The sequence below is a fragment of the Spea bombifrons genome, chromosome 7, assembly GCF_027358695.1.
Source record: "Spea bombifrons isolate aSpeBom1 chromosome 7, aSpeBom1.2.pri, whole genome shotgun sequence".
NCBI lineage: Eukaryota > Metazoa > Chordata > Amphibia > Anura > Pelobatidae > Spea > Spea bombifrons.
Window position 1 is genome coordinate 46,911,560 of NC_071093.1, and position 24,644 is coordinate 46,936,203.

At 44.3% G+C, this 24,644-nt stretch overlaps 4 protein-coding genes across 4 annotated transcripts in view; all 4 read left to right on the top strand.

Moving 5' to 3' along the window:
* Positions 1 to 5,226: 5,226 nt before the first annotated feature.
* Positions 5,227 to 6,111, top strand: LOC128502309 (taste receptor type 2 member 40-like). Its single transcript, XM_053472072.1, has one exon. The coding sequence runs from the start codon at positions 5,227 to 5,229 to the stop codon at positions 6,109 to 6,111; it is 885 nt and encodes a 294-aa protein (XP_053328047.1).
* Positions 6,112 to 6,789: 678 nt separating this feature from the next.
* LOC128502311 (taste receptor type 2 member 7-like) lies at positions 6,790 to 7,710 on the top strand. The gene has a single exon (XM_053472073.1). It carries the CDS (start codon positions 6,790 to 6,792, stop codon positions 7,708 to 7,710), a length of 921 nt encoding a protein of 306 aa, XP_053328048.1.
* Positions 7,711 to 10,361: 2,651 nt separating this feature from the next.
* On the top strand, positions 10,362 to 11,285 carry LOC128502312 (taste receptor type 2 member 7-like). Its single transcript, XM_053472074.1, has one exon. It carries the CDS (start codon positions 10,362 to 10,364, stop codon positions 11,283 to 11,285), a length of 924 nt encoding a protein of 307 aa, XP_053328049.1.
* A 5,925-nt stretch (positions 11,286 to 17,210) lies between these two features.
* The window catches only part of LOC128501147 (uncharacterized), a 9,781-nt gene continuing 2,347 nt past the window's right edge, over positions 17,211 to 24,644 (top strand). Inside the window, exons 1-7 of the mRNA XM_053470522.1 lie at positions 17,211 to 18,361; positions 20,166 to 20,265; positions 20,601 to 20,684; positions 20,778 to 20,849; positions 21,981 to 22,122; positions 23,077 to 23,191; positions 23,621 to 23,739. Of these exons, the coding sequence (XP_053326497.1) occupies positions 17,223 to 18,361; positions 20,166 to 20,265; positions 20,601 to 20,684; positions 20,778 to 20,849; positions 21,981 to 22,122; positions 23,077 to 23,191; positions 23,621 to 23,739 (1,771 nt within the window). The 5' untranslated portion in view covers positions 17,211 to 17,222. The remainder of the gene's footprint in view (positions 18,362 to 20,165; positions 20,266 to 20,600; positions 20,685 to 20,777; positions 20,850 to 21,980; positions 22,123 to 23,076; positions 23,192 to 23,620; positions 23,740 to 24,644) is intronic.

A 24,644-nucleotide genomic window follows, 5' to 3' on the forward strand; every position in this document is an offset into this window, starting at 1 on the left:
GTTGTCATGAGACATCAGAAGTGTTCTCTGTGATCCAAATGCCCCAGCGAGACAAACGCCCCAGAAAACAGAGGCAGGTCAGGGAGCACAGAATACACAACCATTTTCCTAAAGTTAGGATTTCTCAGTTACCTGAAGAAAGAGCCATGCTTAGAAATCCTTCACCTGGACTTAAAACGCAGGCAAATTATCTTCCTAACGGACTATAAAGCCACGATTACATGCTGAGAGCGCGGCAGCGTGAGACATCTGGTCATGCTCCGTCCAATGCTCCACCACGTGAACTTACCACCCCTGTCTCAAAGCATGGCGGGGAGGAAAACCATGAGACAAAAATCTCAACTAAACGCCTCTAAATGCACAGGAGTATTAGAAACGTAGAATTTGATGGCAGATCGGCCCCATTCAGCCTGTCTGTTTTTCCTGCTATGAAGATTCAGACCTTAATCAGTCGTTGGTGTCGTCTTAGATTCAGGAGCTGTATGTCTATCCCATGCATGTTTAATCCCCTCACTGTATTACCCTCTACCACTTCTGCTGGGAGGCTGTTCCACTTATCTACTACCCTCTCAGTAAAGTAAAGGAGTCTGTGGAAAAGCCTTACCAGAAAGTCTTGTTCTAAAATTTGTCTGGTGAAGGTTTATCCCGAAGAACGACCAGATGAAGCAACCAAAATGTATAATATTATAGATGATCAAAGTAATCTCTCGCTTGCAGGGGCTGGAATCTGCTCAATATAAAAAGTAGCGCGTTACCTTATAGCCTTGGGACCTGTGACGTAGCTATCGCCACAGTTCGGAGGGAACGTTTTGACCACATGATCAGCCCAATCTGTCCTAGAAAAGACCTAATAAAATGACATTAGTTATCATTTTTATATTATGTATCGGCTGTGTGTTTACACAGCAGGGAAGGTGACTCCCTGAAAGTTAATGCCCTGATCCATTGCGCCTCTAGGGCACAAACACATACACACACTTACCTTCACTTATAAACGAGGTAATTCAATGCAGACCCCCCCGCCACCATACATGCGCCAATGCAAATGCTTTTAAATTTAATGTAAATGATTATGTAAAGTGAAAACATGGGAGTCGGACAAATGTGACATCACGTAACAAAAAAGCGTGGACGTAGACTAGAGACGTGTCCGCACCAATCGAGGACATTTTGGAGAGTTTCAGAAGACATCACCTCTAAGGAACATGGGGCCCACACAGCTTCTCATCTTGGTCTCTGTCAGCATCTCGTCAGGATGCGGGATTCTCTGTAACATCTTTATCGTGACTGTCGTGGTCAGAACATGGACAGGGACCGGGTCCCACCATCCTGCAGACTTCATCCTGTTCACACTTGGACTTTCCAACATAACCATACAGCTTATCCAAGTGTCTGTGGATGTGTCGTACTGCTTATACACAGACTTTGCTACATCCTTTAGCACATATAGAATTTATATAAGTGCTATAATGTCCGCTGCCCTTCTTTCTGAAACATGGCTTTCTGCGTGGCTCTGTACCTTCTACTGCATCAAACTGGTCTCTTTCCGCAACCGGCTGATCTTGTTCTTAAAGGTAACATTTTTTAAATGGCTTCGTTGGTTGGTGCTCCTATCGATGCCCTTTTCCGTAGTCCTGATGTCTGTCCTGCTCGGCGTCTACCTCCTGTCAGTTCCTGTGGAAAATCCTGATAATAGTTCCATATCGGACAATCAATATATTTTTATCAGCCCAATGAATTTTGCAATGTTGATCCCTGTACTTCTAATCCTGGTTTCACTGAGCTCCACGCTCACCTCCCTCGTCCAACATGTCCTAGGACTCCAGAAGAGCCCATTAAACTTACAATCCTCGCAGTTAAGATGTTACTGGAACTCAATCCGAACCATGGTCCTGCTGCTGGTATTGCACACTCTGTTTTATTTCTCAAACCTCACCCTGAGCTGGAGGTATCAGACGGGCAATTTTGTGTGGTATCAGTTTTGTTTAGTAATTTATTACAGTTACTGCCCCCTGCAAACACTCACGCTAATCATAGGAAACAGAAGGCTACGCAGGGCTTTTGGGGTCTTCAGGTGTTATCAGGACCCCTCCAGAGGCCAGAAGGAGTTTTGAAAAAGCTTCTTTATTTGGAATGGGCACCAAATATGTTTTTAGGAATGTTGCTCAGTTTTCTTTTTTACCCCAGTTGTAGTTTTTGCCCCATAATATAATGTTTTAGGCAGCTGCATATTAGCCATTTGTATGAGTTCTCGCTCTGTGAGGAACGATAGAATGGCCCAGTCTTAATCACCTAGTGAAAAACACTCTGATTGATGAAAGTCTATGGAGGGATGGACTGACAACAAAGGTGGCATAAATGCAACATTTTTGTCAATGCCGACCGACACTGCTATATCCAGGGCTGGAGGTTATTATCATATACAGGGGGGATATACCGTTTATAGCACTGGGGTATATAGCTGTACACAGTGCTGGGAGTTCTGCTCAAAGACAAAAATATCTAAGCTCTTCGGTCGTACCTCGCTGTGTCCTCTTGGACAAGCCTGAGGCATTCAAATCCATCTTTGGGAAAGAGAAAATGTTGTTTCATTGTTAGCTGTGTGTTGTGTAATTATGAAACACTAAAAATATTTGTTAAAATTTTCTTTGGAATAAAAATGTCTCCACTATTAACTTTCTGCAAAGGAGAGGAACTAAATGATTGCCAGGAGAATGCTAGTATAAATCCCGGGACATAACTACCATACCCTTTTACTCACACTCATGTCACCCACATTTATTTCTGAACAGAAATGAACTGCCACTTGGCCAGCCAAGAATGAAATATCCCCCCTCAAAAAAAAAGACAAAAATCCACCAAAACCCTCCAACCACCTCACCCAGAAGCGAGGTTCAAAGTGGGTACGTGTGTTAAGGATTCAGATTCACACACGTACCCACTTTGAACCTTAATCACATTTTCTGGGAATGCTGCCAAAAATGTTAATCGAAGTTTATTTAAGCCTATATGACCCCAGATCCTGCAAGGCAAACAAAGGAAATTCAAGCTCTTTTGCCACTCGTTTTCGTCTGTTTCGTTAGGATCATCCTCGCATTTGGAGATTCATACGAACAGACGAAATGGGCAATTTTTATTAAAAACACGTTTTTACAGAATCCGAATGCAAATGTCTACTACACACACTAACATAGTTACGCATACCTATATGGGCCCTACTGCAAAGGAAGATTCCTACAACGTGGGGACCTCTTTTATACCAGTGGGACAATGAAAGAAGATCCTATGTTCTCCTTCATCAGAGTCTGAGTCAAGCAGGACCCGGTGACTTGCACCAACTGCACCCCTTTTGTTTTGCACTTACTTCTGCCACCCCCCAATAACTGGCACCTGGACCCAATGGAACCATTCTATCCCAAACATTTCATGGTATCCAATCAATGTGCCTGCTATGTCATTGAGCTAGTAGGACATTGTTTGAGGTTATTGCCTGTCTGCTGGCTTCAGGGTTTATGGTTCTAGTAATTATTTTTCACATTAAGTATTTTTTTGTTTAGTTTTTGGGTGTTTGCGGAGATCATATGTTAGTCCACGTAAAGGTCAACATCTGAGTCCATCAAATAAATAGAGTCCATAAAATGAGACTGGCCTTAATACGCGGAACCTTGAATGATAGGGCACTGTGCAGTGTTGTAATCCTCCTAAGGAGACAGGTCGGACGTGGTGCAACCTCCATAGACTTAAACGCGCCCTATAGTCTTCAAAAGGTGAAAGGTGTACCCGTATCATAAACATAGGACATGGCGTGCACTCAAACTCAACCACTCTCCGCTAGAACCAAAAGCACCATAGGCTTCTTGTCTCCTCAAATCTTCATGCTTCACCTGCTCACGGGTACTCCTTTGATCTTAGCCAAAGTCTGAGAAGTGATAGTAAGGGGTCCTGATCGTTCATCAATCAGGTTACTGTATAAAATTACATCATTTGAAACAGAGAAGACAATACACTGATCTGCAGGATGTTACTAAACATTTCCATACTCATACACGTGTATTATTCCAATGCCGGCCATGATATAAACTCAGCCTGACATCTAGCAGCACAATCCGTGCCGCAAACCACAGAGGGAGCGAGAGATCATCAGAAAAGTCCTTGTCAGTTCACTTTGCTTACATTGTAACCAAAGCCAATTGATTTGAATAACATAGTGAGGGATTTGCACCTGGAGCGATGAGGTCTGGTCTAATAACAGAAAGCAGCACAAATCATTCTTTACATTAAACAGGTTACTGTCTGTGACCTATAGACAAATATTTGTGGTTCATTAGAATCCTTTTCCTAGTTATGAAAGAGTTAAAAAAAAATCCATCAGGTGCACCAACAAAAATCTGTTTAGAAGTCTCAGGATTCCAGAGCCCTGATACAGAACTAATGTTAAGCTCAAGAAACATCTACAAAAAATCATGCAAATAGTAACTATAAACCATTTTAGAAACAATGTTTTTATGCAATATTCATTTTTCTTTTGATTTTCTTCATTTATTCCTGGAACAATTTCATGAACAAAGAATGTAGTAAAAAGATAGATTTTTCGCTACTAACAAAGTCACACCTTAAAAACACGAAGAAAGAGCCAAACCCACAAAGCCCGACGTCAAGCTTTTTATTAGAAAGTTGGCCAGATGGAGAAGAGCCGAGCCGAGTCGCCCTCTGCCAACACGAGCCGTCACGTTCTATATCCTGATGTGAGGAGCCGGACTCCATAATTCGCTATCCGATGACCAGGTCATAGTAGGAATTCTAATCCTGGTTTAACTTAGAACCTGAATCCAATACCTATGGCTCGCTCTTTACATTATTTCACCAAATTGCCATTAATTAGGGTTATATAGCAAGTAGGTTGGGGTATAGGAGAGATCTCGCTGGTGCAAAATTACTATTTCACAAAATAATGTAGACTTGCTGATGATAAACTCTGGTGAGAATCTCTCCTCCTTTCCTGAGAGGAAGAATATTCAGTGTTTTATTGGGATTTGGGGCTATAAGGGCTGGACCGGAGCACTAGGCAGGTGTATAGATTTAAACTGATTTCTCCACAAAGCCAACAAAGAAACCAGAAGCCGCGACGATTTGCATTTCACTCCATCTGTCAAAGAAGAAGCTCCAGTTATCAGTCACTCGGCCGCTGACAGAAGAAGAATGTTCACCTCTCTGGATATAGTTTGCATGACGGTTGGCATTTTCAGTTGGCTCTCTGGGCTGCTCCTAAACTGCTGGATCCTATCCGTGAACACCAAGGACTATCGCGCAGGTATCAGGTTGAGTCCGTGTGACCAGCTTCTGACTCTTATGGGGTCAGCCAACTTGGTGCTGCAGACTGCGCTGAGCGCGGACATCGTGCTGCTGACGTTTCGCTCATACAGCGCGTACGTCACTCAGGTACACCGTAAGATATTGAGTGTGCAGATGTTTCTGATTTCTCTCAGCCTTTGGCTCACCGTCTGGCTCTCTGTCTACTACTGCCTGAGAATTGTCAACTTCACCCACGGGTTGTTATTTACTTTGAAGATGAGAATATCAGCCTTTCTGCCACGGCTCCTGGTTTTCTCAGTTGTTCATTCCTTCTTCATTGCCATCCCGTCGGTCTGGACCATCTCCGTGAAAGTCTTGCCGAGTCCATTCCAAAACATGACATTGAATTCCACAATAAATCGAACCGATCTGTCTATGGATTTCCACTACTTCATGGTTATCTTCTTGGGGTGTATTATACCTCTATCCTTAACCCTTATCCCCATCGGGGCCACTCTGAGATCACTCTGGAAACACACAAGAAGGATGAAAAAGAATGATTTTGGCCGCCCCCAGATTCAAGCCCACGTCACAGCGGCCAGGACCATGATCCTTCTAACCATTCTGTACGTTATGTTCTATGTCGCGTCCATCTCGGTGCTGTCCTGCTCGTTTAATATCAGAAGTATTGAAATGCACTTCAGTTGGTTTTTCATAATGTTTTATCCCACAACCCAATCCATTGTTTTAATTGCAGGGAATTCCAAACTGAGGAAAGCTGCCAAATCTTTCCAGAAACAATGGACGTTAACTGAATAGCCGAGCCTCTGGCTTGAGTGTGAGGGTAATTTGTGAAAGGGAAATCTGGAAGGGGTGTTGGGGGATACGGTGTTTGGTGAAGCCTCCGATTAATTAAATAGCCTGAGTTTGTTAGATAAATGATGGGGGATGTTCCCAAACCCATAAATCTTGTCTGGTGAGCCTGGATACATAGAAATCTAGAACCTGCTGGCAGATTGGACCCATTCAACCCATTTAGTCTGGCCCATTTTCCAGCTGCAAAGACTCAAGCCTTGGTCTTGTCTTAAATACAGGAGTCATATGGCTATCCCATACATGTTCCCTCACTATATTAACCATTACCACTTCTGATGTGCGGCTGTTCCACTTATCTACAACCCTGTCCATAAAGGTCCCCTCTCTGACCCTCTAGTTTTAGGATTCTGGCCTCTTGTTCTGACATTTCTCCTCCTTTGAAATAAACTTCCAACCTGTCCTTTGTTAAATTGCTCAGGAGGCAGGTTTCACACAGCCTGGAGGGGTTGACGTATGTCATTGTCTTTTATTAGAACTTAAAGAAGGTGGGGCTTAATGTTTACCCCGCCCCATTTTTTAGATTTTAACCTGACCACCTTAGAACAGCCTCCACCTCAGTCACCCAGATAGCTTCTCAGCTCATATGTAGTGCAGCTGCCAGGGCACCCGACAGCCTAAACAATGTCTCCCGTCATCACGGGACTGAGCTTGTTTATTACTTCTACTGAATGCATGATTGGGATCCTTTTCAATTTCACCATCGTGCTCCTGAATCTTTTAGACTGGAAACAAGGCAGAAAATTGACCCAGTGCGATAAGATCCTGACCCTCGCCGCTCTTAACAACGTTCTCATGCAGTCTTATATGAACATATGCACGATAATCTTTGTCATCGCCCCTGATTTGGCTCAGAAAAATACATTTTTTACAATTGCTTCATCTTTTCAACTCTTTCATATCATCTATAGCTTCTGGGTGACTTCATGTCTCTGCTTTTACTACTGTCTAAGCATTGTGAACTTTAAACACAGATTCCTTCTTCGCATGAAGCTAAAGATCTCCACGGTGGTATCAAGCCTATTGTTGGTGTCCGGGGTGGGATCCTTTGTTTTCAGCATTCTATGTAATTTTAGCATTCATGTTAATGATTTAACGGAAATTGGAAACGGCACCGACAGCATGTTTTTTCATAATCTAGGCATTGAAATCAGTCCAGTTTATAAAGTCCTGATCATTGTCTTGGGCTTTTGCTTGCCCTTTGGGCTAGCTGTTGTCTCGGTGGCCCTCACCTTGTCCTCTCTCTGGACTCACTCTTGGAGAATGAAGCAGAATTCACCAAATTTCAGCTTCGCCCGTGTGGCCGCGCACGTGAGGGCAGCTCGGATAATGGTGATCCTTGTGTTCCTGTATGCCGTCTTCTGCATTGCTCAGGTTACTCTAATGTCCTCTTCATGGACTATTCGAACCATCTGGGAGTTGGTGATATTTTTCCTGGCATTAACCTACCCTTCACTCCAGTCAAGGGCACTTATCTTCGGCAACACCAAACTCCGAAGGTTCTATATGAAGATATGTCGTTGCTCCATGCTGAATGGATATTGAATTAACACACCGTGAAGGAGTGAGTGAGAGCGAGAGTGTCTCCTCACGTGTATCAGTAAGAGGAGCTTTGCGTTAACAGGTTCCTGATAAATTAGAATAAAGAACACTTCATAACTTTAGTTTCCATCCCTTTTTTCACGTAATATTTTTATTGATGCGTTTATTACATAAATTGGATAGATTATCGGAGGGCTGGACTGAAAAGGAAAATGGGGGGGAATGCACTGGTTTTAAAATGATAAACTTTCTTATTCACTTTGCCTTTTAGCGCGTTATTCTTATTTTATCTTCTGCACCCATGTCCACAAATGGAAAGTAAAGGCTCAACTATTATGATCCTCATCAAGTATCTTTGGCACTGTCATCGTTAATATAAAGTGGCTCTAAGGGGCATATAAAAAAAAAAAACTAATTATTAGGGGCCGTAAGCAGCTGCCACCTATTGTTCAGACATATTCATTTCTACTCTGTACTCCAAAGCTGTGCCTAAAACGTCAGGCATGCGCAGGGAGGAGAGCGCAATTCAGGCATCTGACGGGAACATCCAAATTTCATTGTCACATGTAATGAAGACGCGAACCAAAGCAAATAGAGAGTCCTTAAACTTTGCATACGTGTTAAATAAGCTTTAGTCGTGATACTGAGAGTCCATGCTATCCTTAATTTTGTCTTGTTCATTTCCATTGTCCCCTTTATGAGACAGCGCTACAGCATGCGCTGGCGCTCTGTAAATAAAAAGTAACCGAACCCGCTGGGGGGCTCGTCACTACTCCTTCCATGATTGGGTTACATTGTTTGAACTGACATTACTGCTGCTTATCATTCCTGTGGCAGTTTATTGTATCCGTTTCTGTGATCCTATACGTATTGCTGTGATGTTACATTGTTGTGCTACTCATTTGTGACTCATTGTTTGTATCTATGTTTGCACTGACGCGCCTCGCAGAGGCTAATAAAAACTGATTTAATAAAACGTAACCGTATGGAAACTCATTAATGCATTCTCACGGTGCAGCTTTCTGTGGCCACAGGATACCCTCCAGGCAGAATCTTAAGCCCGTCTTGGCCGACGCGACTATCGTAATAACCCTGTGATTTCTTATAATGTGTAGAATGTTTGTGATGTTCTTGGATATGTTAATAAAGCAGACATTAAAGACGCAGGAGAAAGAGTGCGAAGTATTTCCCTTTCTTACTGCTGCATTTAGCACCGGATTGTCCTGAACGACCAACTCAGAACAATGCCAGCCCTGTGTGCAGCGATCAAAACACTTCCCCGGGGTCTTTGTGCCCGATGGCCGTGTTTGGGTATTTTAAGGTCGCTCTAATATGCGGTAAAGCTGTAGTGCAGATTAGTGTAGATGGGGGACGGTCAGGTCTATTTACTAAGTCGGCAGTGCATGAGATCTGGGGAAGACAATGTGAATTTGCAGTAGAATGGCCTCCACAATATTTAAAAAGTTTAAATAAAAACATTCAGTGTTCCAAGGGTGGACAGGGGAAATCCACCCCAAAAATAGTCCTAATATTTCATATTTTAAATGTTGCCAAGCAAGGCCCTGCTTTTCTCAACTTAGACCCGGCAAACGTTGCCAAAAAAACTGAATTAACTTCAAATTTAATTTTCAAAGATTTTAAATTTGCACCTTCCTGTCACCCAAATAATGCTTGGATAATCTCATCTACCCACATGTGGACTAGGAGGAAGGAGGGTAGGTTGGGTGTTTAGTTGTATTACCCATACCACCCCACAAGAAGTGGTGAAGGGAGGGGAAGAGGCATGGAATGGGGGCAGTGGCCCTCCCAAGGGATATTGTCAACTGACGTCCCCATTCCTTTCCCATCAGGTATCTATGGCCTCCAGGTTTTTCGTCTTAAATTTGAGGCATATTATATATTATATTATATATGCGTGTGTGTATATATATATATATATATAATTACTTTTAACAAATGTTTTCACGTTTTGAGTGAGGACATGCAAATTTTAATTTAATTTGCAAGTCTCATGTTGTAAGTTGCAAAGTCAAAGACATTTGTAGAAAATTTGTATGTCTGATTGCGTTCAGCTTTCCCTCTAGCTGCACCCGCACTACACGTGAAGCCTCGCTTTTACAGCAGAGTCACGTAACATCGCGTTACACAGCCTGGCTGTATTCCTGCCCCCCCTGTCAAAAACTACTCACAAAGGGTCCAGGTCAGATTGGTCCATTTATGAAGACTTTTGGCGGGCCGGCCCGCCATTTTTAGGCTGCCCAATGACCGTCGCTGCCGGCGGCACATTACGTTTTCATGTTAATGCAGCGTGCAGCGCGTTATATCCAGCTAATATGGAGCGGTGTTACCCAGCAGCCCACTGGGCATTTGCTAAGTGTTATGGATGGCCATTCTGGGCCTGCTGACCACAGCTCAAACCTGAGTTTGGCCTTTAACTCCTACTCCTGGCCGATTAGCGGGCCCAGTATCCTGATATGCGTCAGCTTTGTTATGAGTAGCAGTGTCTGTATAGGACATTATTTGCCTCTTAGACATTGGACGTAAGAAAAAGCACTGGAATTTGCATCAACAATCAATCGCTGTCAGCAGAACTCATCAGTGGCACCATTCTCCTGCCGGTGCACAGGACGGCGGCAGTGCAGCTCGGAGGTAACATGGAGCTTAATACAATGGTGCCTTTACACTTTAAAGTTGGCTTCACGATCAGTATCTTTGAATGCGTGGCAGGCGTTCTCCTCAATTCCTTCATCGTGATGGTGAATTTCTTGGACTGGAAGCAAGGCAACAAACTGAGTCCGTGCGATAAGATCCTGGCACTCATAGCTTTCAACAACATTTTCCTTCAGTGTGACATGAACGTGTATACATTTATCTTCATAGTTATTCCTGCGATGGTCGAGGACCATGCCATCCACTCAACTATCTCAGTGTTCCTTCTCTTCCAGTTTTACTACAGCTTCTGGATGACCTCTTGTCTCTGCTTCTACTATTGCCTGAGCATTGTTAACTTCAAACATACGCTCCTAATTCGCATGAGACAGAGAATCCCAATTGTGGTCTCAAGTCAGTTGTTGGTGTCAGCGGTGGCTTCCTTTGCCATTAGTGTTCTGTCCATCTGGAATATTGAGATAGAACATTTTAAGCAAACAGACAATAGCACAGCCAATCCTTCCAAAAATACCAAGATGTCCATTGAGATAACTCCTGTTTATAGAGCCATAACCATTTTCTCTGGCTGCTGCTTGCCTTTTTGCATAGCAGTTCTCTCGGCTGCTCTTGTCCTGGTGTCTCTGTGGTCGCACACATGGAGCATGAAACAGAACTCTGGAAGTTTTAGCGTTTCCCATATCGAAGCTCACAGGAGGGCAGCCGGAATAATAATACTTCTTACGCTCCTGTTTGCAGTTTTCTATGCCGCGGAGGTCACTCTATTGTCCTCTTCGATGGCTTTCCAAACATTCTGGGAATTCGTTTCACTCTTCTTTGTTTTAATCTACCCCACAGCTCAGTCCTTCGTTCTCATCCTAGGGAACACAAAACTCAGGAGAACGTGCAGGCAGATATGTCACTGCTCCTAATGCCCATTTCCCAACTTTAAAAAAGGGATCCCCCACTGTATTTGATTTCCACTGGATTAAAATATGTTTTCAAAATAATTTTATCAAAAATATTTTCTTTTTTTTTTACCCCAGTTGTAGTTTTTGCCCCACAATATAATGCTTTCAGAAAGCTGCATGTCAGTCATTTGGATGGTCCTCACGCTGTTATCGGAGCCCAAGTTACTAGACAAATCCCGACTCCTTATCATACTGCCTGTGGAAAACAATAGAATAGCTCAGTCTTAATCACGAGCCAGACTCTCTGGGTAATGAAAGTGTATGGAGGAAGGGATGGAGGAAATAAGCATTTCCATAAAGCATCAGCTTGGTGTGGTGAGGAGTAAAAGTCATAGAAACATAGAAAGCGACGGCAGATAAGAACCAGTCGGCCCATCCAGTCGGCCCAACCTCTGAGTTCTTTCCTTTAGTACCGGCCCTTATCCTATATCTAGCTTGGCCTTATGCCTATCCCATGCTTGCTTAAATGACTTTACTGTTTTAACATCTACCACTTCTGCTGGGAGGCTATTCCATGCGTCCACTACCCTTTCCGTAAAGTAATATTTTCTGATGTTACCATTAAACCTTTGCCCGTCTAGTTTATGCTTGTGTCCTCTTGTTGTGGTTTTATTTCTCCTTTTAAATAAACTCTCTTCCTTTACCTTGTTGATTCCCTTTAAGTATTTAAATGTTTCTAACATATCCCCCCCTGTCCCGTCTTTCTTCCAGGCTATACACAGTATATATGTATATAGCACAGTATATATATGTTAAGATCCTTTAACCAGTCCTGGTAAGGTTTATCTTGTAATCCATAAACCATTTTAGTAGCCCTTCTCCAACATTTCTATATCCTTCTGGAGATCCGGTCTCCAGTGCTGTACACAATACTCCAAGTGAGGTCTCAGCGGTCCTCTGTACAACGGCACGAGCTCTTCCCTCTTTCTACTGCTAATACCTCTTGCTATACAAAGTCACCCCAAATATCTCAAGACTGAGTACAATGGTGGTCTCCAGGTCTGCAGATAAATGGAGGTTTATTGGAAAAAAATGAGATCAAACCAGATTTTTGTCACCAACTAACATTATTGCATCCAACGCTGGGGGGGGTTACTTCTGTATACAGCGCTGGGGGGTTACGTCTGTATACAGCTTTGGGGGGATTACTTCTGTATACAGCGCTGGGGGGGTTACTTCTGTATACAGCGCTGGGGGGGTTACTTCTGTACACAGCGCTAAGGGGGGTTCACTTCTGTATACAGCACTGGGGGGTTACTTCTGTATACAGCGCTGGGGGGGTTACTTCTGTATACAGCGCTGGGGGGGGGTTACTTCTCTATACAGCGCCAAGGGGGGTTACTTCTGTATACAGCGCCAAGGGGGGTTACTTCTGTATACAGCGCCAAGGGGGGTTACTTCTGTATACAGCGCTAAGGGGGGTTTACTTCTGTATACAGCGCTAGGGGGGGTTACTTCTGTATACAGCGCCAAGGGGGGTTACTTCTGTATACAGCGCTAAGGGGGGTTTACTTCTGTATACAGCGCTAGGGGGGGGTACTTCTGTATACATCGCTAAGGGGGGTTTACTTCTGTATACAGCGCTAGGGGGGGTTACTTCTGTATACATCGCTAGGGGGGGTTACTTCTGTATACAGCGCTAGGGGGGGTTACTTCTGTATACAGTGCTAGGGGGGGTTACTTCTGTATACAGCGCTAAGGGGGGGTTACTTCTGTATACAGCGCTAAGGGGAGGTTACTTCTGTATACAGCGCTAAGGGGAGGTTACTTCTGTATACAGCGCTAAGGGGGGGTTACTTCTGTATACAGCGCTAAGGGGGGGGTTACTTCTGTATACAGCGCTAAGGGGAGGTTACTTCTGTATACAGCGCTAAGGGGGGGGGTTACTTCTGTATACAGCGCTAAGGGGGGGTTACTTCTGTATACAGCGCTAAGGGGGGGTTACTTCTGTATACAGTGCTGGGGTTTATGCTCATGGAGAAGTATATTTGTGTCTCCCTGCGACTCCCCTGTGAAATGACTTGTGTCAGATTAGAGTCTGTACTTCAGCGACACCAAACACCCACCCCAGGACACCCCAGAACCATGCAAGTCAACGGAGCCCAGCTTTCTAATCACAGTGTGATTAGTAAAATATTCAAAAAAATAATAAAAAAAAAAAAAATGGAAACAAAAAAATTGCTACAAAAAAAAGTGCTAACATTTAAAAATAATTATGCAGTGATGTCACCAGAGGAACCATCCAGTACCAGCAAAATGTAACAAAAAAAAAAAAAAAAAAAAAGAATAAAATAACTAAAATAAAAAATAAAGTTTATTATTTTGAGCAAGTACTAAAATTAGCGCTTTATCTTCTCAAAAATCTCGACATAGAAAGAGTAAAAAATAAAAGCATGTGGGGTATCACTGCACTCGGGAGATGTTGCTGAGCACACATTGGGGTGTTGTTTGAAAGCGATGCATACCAGGAGCTATGAATTCATTCCTGAAGTACAATTTGTGTGAAAAAAATACAAAAAAAAAAAAAAAATACTACCACAAACTTTGGCAAAGGCTGGTGGTGGAATATCATGCATGAAAGGGTTAAAATACCAGCATCTGAAATACCTTGGGGTGTCTAGTTTTCAAAAATATATGGTTTGATGGGGATTAATTGAGTTAACCGGCTTCAAAGATGTTCCAAAGAAGAGATGGAGGCAGAATGACCAGATTTGGAAAAAAAGGTTTTGAAATCATAAAACGCTGCTTGTACTTATTGCCCTATAACGTATATAAAAAAAAACCAGCAAAAAACATAAAAACATTGGGTATTTCTAAACTCAGGACAAATAGTAGAATCTATTAAGCTAGTTTTTTTACTTCCTTTCGTAGGCGAGCAAAAGATTTTTCAAATAAAAGTCAAAGGTTTTTTTCAAATTTTCACCATGTTTTATTATTATTATTATTTGATAATAAATAAGATGATATGATCAAAATACGGTATCTGAAGAAAGCCCATCTTTTCCTGAAAAAAAACAACATATAACATTGTGTGGGTACACAAGCACCGCAAAAGTGTTAAAAAAGCCTCGGTCCCGAAGGGTACAAAAAGGACCAAAAAAAAAAAAAAAAAGGGGTTAAAAAAAAAAAATATAAAAAATCCCAAAATGGAAGACAAACCAAAGAAAATAATTAGGTGGCAACCGGAGGCCAGAGAGTGTATCCAGCCCATTCATTATGCGTTACTGCATCCTCCATTATTTCCACTTGCAGCACCTGACATACACACTACCGGCAGCGGGATAGTGGCTGAGGGGGGTGAAGGCGAGCTCTATATCCCTTAAACCAGTTAAGAGGATGTCTGAGGCACCCATATTATGCTTTTATTTATTTTCCTCTTCAGTCACCCCCCACTAGAGGGCAGCGCGCCTCTCCCTAGTATAATAACTTTATTCTCATAATTAATTGTAATTTAATTAAGTACGTGGCTTGTAAGATTTTGATTAGACGATAATTAGGGATTTAATCTCATTAATCCCCACTGTGGATGGAGAGCTCCCAGGGCACATGTTTAACAAACAATTAAAATCCAGGTAGGACAGACAGACTCTGCCGTACGCTAACTGATAGACAGACAGACCCACTTGTTCATAGATCTTCACATATACCTCCAATCTACAGACAGACCCCTCATGCTGCTAACGGACAGACAGACACTCTCGTGGCAGCCTCCTTTGGGTGCTTTCTTGTCATCCTAAATCCAAGGCACAATCTTGGAGAGGGGCAAAAGGGGCAAACCCAGAGGGAGCAGAGTATTATTCCCATCTCCTGATATCTTTAAAAACACCAGGTTTCATGGAAGAGCCGGAGGCCGTCGCTCAGCTTTATCCACTCTGATTACAGGGAAGGGCCTCCATCTCCGAGGCTCATGAGAACACACATTGTCCTCAGACCCCTGTAAGGAGGATTAGAGGCTGCAAATTGTGTGACAAGTACAGGTGTGACCTCCTGAGAGAGTCTGTCACGCTGCAAATAAAACAAAGAACGCTCCCAGACAACACGACAAAGGATCAGAGCTGCAGCTCCTTTCTGTTAACCCTTCTTCGGCATCAATGAATTTACAGCATGTTTTCTGCGCAAAAAGAACCTGTTTTAACTAGAATCTACACAAATTATACTTATAACTGAGATATGATTGTGGCCAGAATCCAAATGTTGGGAACAGCCTTTGCATTGTTTCAGTTCTAATGGGTTAATTCAGCATGGCACATTGTATATGGCAGGATGAGTGTGAGCAGGAGGCACCGAGGACACTCAGGACCAGTCTGTGGAGCCATAGTATATCTAGCAGCCGCCGGTTTCCCCAATTAGAGAATCATGTGACCCTGTTCAGGACACCTGGGGCTGCTCTTCTGCGGGGGGTAAATATTAGTTCCACAGCCAGCCCTGTCCAGTGGGAGGCTATCATTATAAGAACTGAAACCAGAGCATACGAGCTTCAGTTGTCTCAGATGAATTTTCCCTGAAATCTCCACTAGACTCCGACTCCTCCATGATACCTGCAGCGTGAGGAGGTGACATCAACTGAGATTCAGGGGACGGAGTGCCACCGACCGAGAGACGGAGCAACACCGACCGAGAGCGGGGGACCGAGCGACATTAAAGCTCCAGACCGGTAACAGGACAGAAGGAGCACTGCTATACCCTGAATAATATGCTCCTTCTCTGGTTCATGGTTCTGCTTTATTGGGGTGAGTTCTAGATGAGACCGAGGGAAATTTGGAAATAAGAAAGCACAGCACTAAAATGGAAACAGACTCAATGATTGGAGAGGGTGTTAAAGAGGGGAATGAATGCAAAAAACACACACACACACACTCACACACTGCTACACTCAAGCAGGTGTTCAAATCTTACACACTCATCCTGCTCCTGTAGCTTGATTAGCGCATCTTGTGCCAGTCAGTCACCTCTACTGAGGCTTTGCTGGATTGATGGCTGACCATTTGTTTCTCGTCACATCTCCTCATTTTCAGTTTCTAACCACAGCTTCTTCTCCTCAATGCAGGGTCACAGTGTGAAGGGGACTTTGTTGCCCAGGTAGACATGGTCGGATTGAGAGCCTCCATTACCATCAATACAGACTCTCAGCTTCTGAGGGCCAATCTGTCTGGCCCCTGTAATGAGGCCCAAATCTTTATCCATGAATTTCCAGTGGTCTATGGAACTTCACAGGACGCCTGTCACCCGGGGAATATAGGTCGGTCCCTTTACAGCACCAACCTTATCGATGGTTCACGAGCTCAGATCCCAGTCAAGCTTTGGTTATGTGGGTGTTCCTTGATGTTAAAGGCCTGCGGTCACCAAGCTTGTGCCAATCTTCAAGAGGTCAGTGGTCATCTCCGTACGTGGCGTGCCACATTCCGAACCTGGATGATCGGCTATATCTACCTCCTGCAGGTACTGGACACAAATCCAGTCATTGCCATAGCCGAGTTGGCTCTGTTGGACGGATCTTCTACATCAACTGCTGCTGTTTACTTATCAGACAGTTGTCAACCTAAATTCAATCAATCTCTGGCCAACACTAAAGTGGGGAGCCGCCAGAATACTGCCAAGAGCAGGAAGGAGTTAATGTTACCATCAGTAATGCCATTTGCTATCCTGGAGCACGAGGGCCAACAGGTATGTGCGGAGGTGAAGATTCTAAGATCTAAAGATGCATATGCCAATTTCAGCATGCACGGTGTCCGTGGATCCTTTATTTTCAGACAGCAGTCACCTTTTCATCCCACACAGTTGGAGATTAACATACAGAATCTTAGAGGGGTTGCCAACCATTATGGCATCCACTCTCTCCCTATTCCTGCTCGCCAGCAGCTAGTACAAAACCTGTGTAGTGATGTAGGAGCCGGTGATATGTGGAACCCTTGGGAAATAAATGCAAGTGACCCCAGTTACCCAAAAGCACCTGGGAGTGACCACAGTCATTGGAAGATCGGAGATCTGAGTGGCCGTCATGGTGTGCTGAAGGGGCACCAGGAATTTAAGACTACACTGACCGATTACAATTTGCCCCTCTATGGTGTTAACAGTATCATTGGGCGTTCAATTGTCCTATTGAAGACAAGCGGCTTGCCATGGGCCTGTAGCACTATTCAGCTGGAAGATGAGGTTATCACAGCAATTGCATCCTTCCGTAAAGGGGTAATCGGACGAGTAATGTTCCGGCAGTCTCTGGCCGACCCAGACAATGATCTTTCTGTGTTAGTGGAGCTCTCTCTTGCCTCAGGCATCACAACCAATGGCCACAACTGGCATGTCCACGAATTTCCACTGCAAACAGTGACTGAGAGTTGTGTCAAAGCTGGTGGGCACTTTAATCCACACAAGGTGCCAACAGTGGGCAACTACAGCCAGGATTGTGGTTCATCAAATCCTTTCTTGTGTGAAGCCGGTGACTACGCAGGGAGACACAAGGCCATTTCCTTCTTGGCTCAGGCTCCAGTACGATACTTCTTCACAGACACGTCCTCATCTTTAACAGGACCATTTTCCATTATAGGGAAGTCGTTGGTTGTCCACGGGCCAGAAGGTTCTCCTATACGGTTGGCATGTGCCAATATCTTACTCCAACGACCAGCAATAGGCAGAACTAGCATTTGGTTTGGGCCAGGTGATGCTCAGGGTCAGCTCAGTGCTTCACAGATATCAGATCTGGATATAACATCCATTAACATACAATTTAGTGGACTCAGTGGCCGTGCAGGAGGCTTCCATATCCATGAGCTGCCTGTCATTGCTGGGTCTACTAACCCTTGCTTAAATGCTTTTATCAAAGGTCACTTCAACCCTTTTATGGTGAACATATCAGCATCTCCTACCGAGGGCCAAGGAACAGATGATGAATATGAAGTGGGGGATATCAGTGGCCGACACGGCTCTCTTATGGCCAGAGACCAGATAAGCAAACAGTATAGAGACACAAACTTCCCCCTGTCTGGGATGAACAGCATCATCATGAGATCCCTGGTCATCCACTACAGTAACGGCTCAAGGTAAGAGGCTAAAACCCAAAATACCAGACCATGCCCTAATAGGAGCAGATTTAGCAAAACATGGAGGTAAACGATACCCTGACATTCCAGCTACATATTCGCACTTCCCAGAATATACTTTTCACTCAGGACAATACATTACTAGGGCTGCAACTAACGATTATTTTAATAATCGATTAATCGGCCGATTATTTTTTCGATTAATCGATTAATCGGATAAAAAAAACAATATGCAAATTTTTCGTTTATTTAAAAGAATTTAATGAACTGGATGTTAAAAAACAACTTAAAATTTACATTAACATTCGTATTTTGTTATGTTGTCAAAATACAACAAGTTTGCACCCAGCGCACAAGTTTGCATTGTGCCCCCACCCCTTTGCACTGTGCCCCCACCCTCACTCTGCCCTGCATCCCCACCCCCACTCTGCCCTGCACCCAGTCTCACAGCCTGCCCTGCACCCAGTCTCACAGCCTGCCCTGCATCCCCACTCTGCCCTGCACCCAGTCTCACACCCTGCCCTGCCCTGCCCTGCACCCAGTCTCACAGCCTGCCCTGCATCCCCACTCTGCTCTGCACCCAGTCTCACACCCTGCCCTGCCCCCCCACCCCCACTCTACTCTGCACCCAGTCTCACACCCTGCCCTGCATCCCAACCCCCACTCTGCTCTGCACCCAGTCTGCCACCCTGCCCTCCCACCCCCACTCTGACCTGCATCCAGTCTCCTGGCCCCACTCTGCCCTGCACTCACATCCTGCCCTGCATCCCCTGCCCCCCCACCCCCTGTGCCGCGGACCCCCCACCCCCTGTGCCGCGGACCCCCCACTGTGCAGCGCACCCCCCCCCACTGTGCAGCGCACCCCCCCACTCACTGTGCAGCGCACCCCCCCACTCACTCTGCCGCGCACCCACACACACACTCTGCCGCGCGCACACACGCACACACGCGCACGCACACACACACACACACACACACACTCTGCCGCGCACCCAGTCTCGCACATAAACATTCGCACAGACAATAGACATAAAGAGTACTTACCTCCGCTACGAACTTGTTCCACTTCCAACTTGATAGTAGACGCGCGTCACATCCGTCGTCACGTAGCTTGAAGAAGGCGGAGACTGCAGAGCGTGGAGCAGAAGCGGGGAACGCTGGCGGAGGTAAGTAAAAGGAGCCTAGTGCTCCAACGACGAATCGATCACTCGATTAATCGATAACGGAAATCGTTATCGATGATTTCCGTTATCGATTATTATCGATTTTATCGATTCGTTGTTTCAGCTCTATACATTACCCATAAAAGTACAATGGATCTGTTACATCAGTAACGTAGCTAAAGCTACCGATGTCACCCTAACCCTTTTGTACGACCTGACACTCACAGACTGTGCTAAGACCCTTGTGGCCAACGATTGTCGTCACAACGGAGAGCATGCAGCTGTCCCTGGCATGTTTCATAGAGTTTTAGAATAATTATGTTTATTTCTTTACACCAAGATATGTTAAATCAGAAGAACTATTTAATATATATTATATAGTATTGTAGTAGAGAAGTGTTCTGAATTCTCATTTTCTAAATGAAATTTAAGCATATCCACACTTTTTGAGATTTTTTTTTATGTATTTTGTTTTTTATTTGTTGGTGTAGCTAATATATAATATGGCATATGGGGGTATTTCCTGCTGTTTGTGGAGGGGAGTAGAAAGGATCCCTAAAGGAGACTTCCTAGCGACAACACTGCATTCTTAATAGTTGGCTGGTGACATAGATTAAAATTTGCATTTTTTTGCCTCCCAGAATGCAGTGCTGCACCGTGCTTCCCCAGCCGATGCCAGAAGGAGATCGAATTGATACCAGAGCAATTTTTACAGGCAACATAAGTGGCAGTGTCACCATGGTGAGGACTCATCTCTTACCTCTGTAACGGAAAGGGATCTAACAGTAGACCCCTGCGTCATGGAATTATGTGCCCATTTATAGAATTACAAGTCAGTAATAGAATAAGGACTGGTTGAGGTTACTGGTAACGATGAACTGGGAGAGGAGGGAGATCATGGTTCCTAAAGCAAAGATCTTGTGGTAATAACAAGCAGCAAGAAGATGAAGGAGGCTGATGGTGGCACCAAATGGAGATAAAGGATGAATAAGCGCTTGGTATCTATGGGCCACTGGCCACTATTGGCCAGACGTCTACAAATACCACTGACTTAATGACTTGTTCTCTGATTGTAGACCCAAATTGTGTATCCTGATGGAAGCGCGAGCGATACCACCATCCTGATGGAGCTCACAGCCACCTCTGGGATTTCCAGCCAGGTAAAGTAGGGATTTCTGGGCCAGGTGACCATGCCATGATGGGGATGGGTCCTTCTATCTGGGAGAATTATAAGTGTAACCTGTTCTCCACAGGACATCAGCCTCCATTGGTTCATTGAAGAGCGTGAGGGAGAACCCTATAACCCATATGGGATCCCAAATCAGGTGAGACCCATCACGGAGGTCAGACAGGAACAAGATAGTCGGGTCTTATAACAATTATTATACAGTATTGGGGGCTATCACAGGAATAACAATAATAACAGAACTATACAGTTTCTAATTACCCAGTCCTCTAATAACTCATTCCCCTAATACCCCTTCCAAACAACCTCCACCCTACAGTTCTAGGAGAATGGTGCACATAGTGGGGCCATTAAAATGGATTTAGGTAGCATTACCCATTTAAATGTAAGTATAACACGCGTGTGCGGGGCCTACAGAACAGGGTGTGTGAGTGCAATGGCCGCCTACCAGTTCTATGTCCGGTCACAGGGGCTCTTCTCTGTCAGACAGCTCACCGACAGCCTCCCTCAGAGCAGATATCAGGGTAATGAGGGGATGTATAGGGCTGTGAAGCTGGGGAATCAGGCCTAGCTTTGGGCCTAGTGCTGAGCTCTGAAGGCCTTTCCTTCAAGCTTCCCTCTCATATTCTGCCCTGCAACTACCCAACATCACCTCACTAAATCCCAGAAAAAGGCTGTCCCTGATTGGTGCAGCTGATCATCTGGAAAAACAGCCAGCTCCTCCATTTTGAGTCCTGGCAGCGCATGGGCAGCCTGTCCGCTGCAGCAATAAAATGTTCATAAATACATAGATATATATACCTACCTACATCTATATATACTCATACATATGTATATAAATATATACATATATACCTACCTACATCTATATATATATACTCATACATACGTATATAAATATATACATATATACCTACATATATATATACCTACCTACATAGATACACATACATATATATATATATATATATATATATATATACACATTTTCTTTGTACAACTTTGTATCAGACCCAGGATTAATATTTATTTAAATCTCTGCTGTGAGGGGCCGCATGCACCAGGTGGACCCCCGCCTGGCCTTCCACACTACCCAACACAACACGTACTGTGCCCAGGCCCAGGAGGCGAGTAGGGTCCGTGGAGCGAATGCCCCCGCGGGCACTGCGTTTTAGATATTACATGTAAATGTTTTGTTTATGCCCACCAGAGACGTCGCTGTTGTTGGGACAGGGCCCCGTTGGCTCATTCTCTGCCCTTTCTTCCTCAGGCGGGTCCTGTCTCCCTGTGCAGCCCCCTGAATCCTCTACACTGTAGGGTAGGAGACCTGACAACAAAGCATGGAGCCATCACCGAATGGGGCAAGCGTCTGGTGACGGACCCCAACATGCCGCTGTCTGGCGACTTCACAGGTAAAGGCCCCTGTATAATATATAGATAAATCAGTGACCGGCCCCCTGTATAATGTATAGATAAATCAGTGACCGGCCCCCTGTATAATGTATAGATAAATCAGTGACCAGCCCCCTATATAATGTATAGATAAATCAGTGACCGGCCCCCTGTATAATATATAGATAAATCAGTGACCGGCCCCCTGTATAATGTATAGATAAATCAGTGACCTGCCCCCTATATAATGTATAGTTAAATCAGTAACCGGCCCCTGTATAATGTATAGATAAATCAGTGACCTGCCCCCTGTATAATGTATAGATAAATCAGTGACCGGCCCCCTGTATAATGTATAGATAAATCAGTGACCGGCCCCCTATATAATGTATAGTTAAATCAGTAACCGGCCCCTGTATAATGTATAGATAAATCAGTGACCGGCCCCCTATATAATGTATAGTTAAATCAGTAACCGGCCCCTGTATAATGTATAGATAAATCAGTGACCGGCCCCCTGTATAATGTATAGATAAATAAGTAACTGGCCTCCTGTATAATGTATAGATAAATCAGTGACCGGCCCCTGTATAATAATGTATAGATAAATCAGTGACCGGCCCCCTGTATAATGTATAGATAAATCAGCGAGCCGGCCCCTGTATAATGTATAGATAAATCAGCGACCGGCCCCTGTATAAGGTATAGATAAATCAGTGACCGGCCCCTGTATAATGTATAGTTACATCAGCGACCGGCCCCTGTATAATGTATAGTTACATCAGCGACCGGCCCTTGTATAATGTATAGATAAATCAGTGACCGGCCCCTGTATAAGGTATAGATAAATCAGCGACCGGCCCCTGTATAAGGTATAGATAAATCAGCGACCGGCCCCTGTATAAGGTATAGATAAATCAGTGTGTTTGCTTGTATGAGGTCACGTGACTTATTGTCCACACTCTCTGTTGCAGTCATTGGAAGGGTCATGGCGGTTCAGACAGACTCCGTGGGGCGCAGCGAAGCTCGGATCCGGCCCAGCGTTCCCGTCTCCTCGTTCTTGTTCCCAAGAGAGATCCCGTTCAATAAGTGAGTCCCCGGAACCCTGCAGCGGGTGTTTTACATATCATCGTCATCACTAATAACTCCTCGTTAACGATGAGATCTGCCTTCATTTTCCACAATTTGAGACCCAAATTAATGGCGGGTGATGGGCGGCTTCTTACAGAACAAAAAACGAACCAGGAAGAGAGGATCGGAGGAAATTAAGAGATTAGTTTTTATTGTCGAAGAACAAGTTGTGTCATTGAGCTGTTTGAGTCAGTCTTTGGGGCTTAGAGGCCTCCGTGTGTCACGCGTGTTACATACAGAATACTGGGTGTAATATACAGAATACTGCGTGTAATATACAGCTTACTGTGTGTTATATACAGAGCAATGTTCCAGCTGCTCTGAGATCACAGGATGTTATATTGTTAAGGACCTGATGACATCATAACGCCGCTGCCTCTGTTTCAGGTCGGCGTTCCGCCGAGGGGTGTCCGTGGCTCTGCGTGTCCCCTTCTGGAAGGTAACCGTGTTCCCGGAGAGTGAAGACAATGGCACATCGTGTCTGCGCATGAACTTCTTTGTCATCGGTAAATCAGACAGGGCAGAACCACGACCGTCCTACTCGCATTTATTATCAATGAGCATGCACTCACTGGCTAATGAATAGACCCCGTCTCTTTCTCCCTCTCAGGGTCGTCTCCCACCCTCTCTTTTTCCTCCTCTGGGGCTCCCTCTCCTCCTTTTTATCTCCTGGATGTGAGCTCCATGGGTGTTCCTCTGATAATTATATTTACCTGGGCTGCGTAGTTCACTAATTGGTGTAATTAACACCTTACACCGGGGCGCGATAATCCATCCTCGCGGTGATGAGGATGAGTGGCTCTTCACTTACGCATGGAGCCCATAAACCTGAGCTTCGGGGACGATTCAATAAACCCCAGCCTGCCATAGGCTAGGGGGGCATTTATTTTAACAGGAAGTTAAAGGTTCCCAGGAGAGGGGGCCTATGGGGGGGGGTTGCAAATATTAGTTTGTATAACCCATGAAGAAACCAAACAAAAGAAATATGGGGCGCAGATGCATATATGGGAGAAAAACAATTAAAGAGAAATGTAATAATATCTTTAATAATAAAATATATATAAAACAAACTCAAAGTGCAATATGCAGGTAAAGAGTCAATTGACCAGCAAGATGCAACTTACATTTAGTCCATGCACCCAAAGTGCATAATGCGTATATATAGAAAAAACCACCAATGGTGGAATGTGGACAAAGTTCAGATAAGTCCTTCCAGATCCTTCCAAACGCGTTTCGCCGACTTGGCTTCTTCAGTAGAAGTGTGCTCTGTCCGGACTAACTGTAAGTTGCATCTTGCTGGTCAATTGACTCTTTACCTGCATATTGCACTTTTAGTTTGTTTTATATATATTTTATTATTAAAGATATTATTACATTTCTCGTTAATTGTTTTTCTCCCATATATGCATCT

What these genes read in the sequence shown, in the direction of transcription:
- LOC128502311 (XM_053472073.1), top strand. Translation starts at nt 6,790, where the DNA reads ATGTCTCCCGTCATCACGGGACTGAGCTTGTTTATTACTTCTACTGAA.
- LOC128502312 (XM_053472074.1), top strand. Translation starts at nt 10,362, where the DNA reads ATGGAGCTTAATACAATGGTGCCTTTACACTTTAAAGTTGGCTTCACG.
- LOC128502309 (XM_053472072.1), top strand. Translation starts at nt 5,227, where the DNA reads ATGACGGTTGGCATTTTCAGTTGGCTCTCTGGGCTGCTCCTAAACTGC.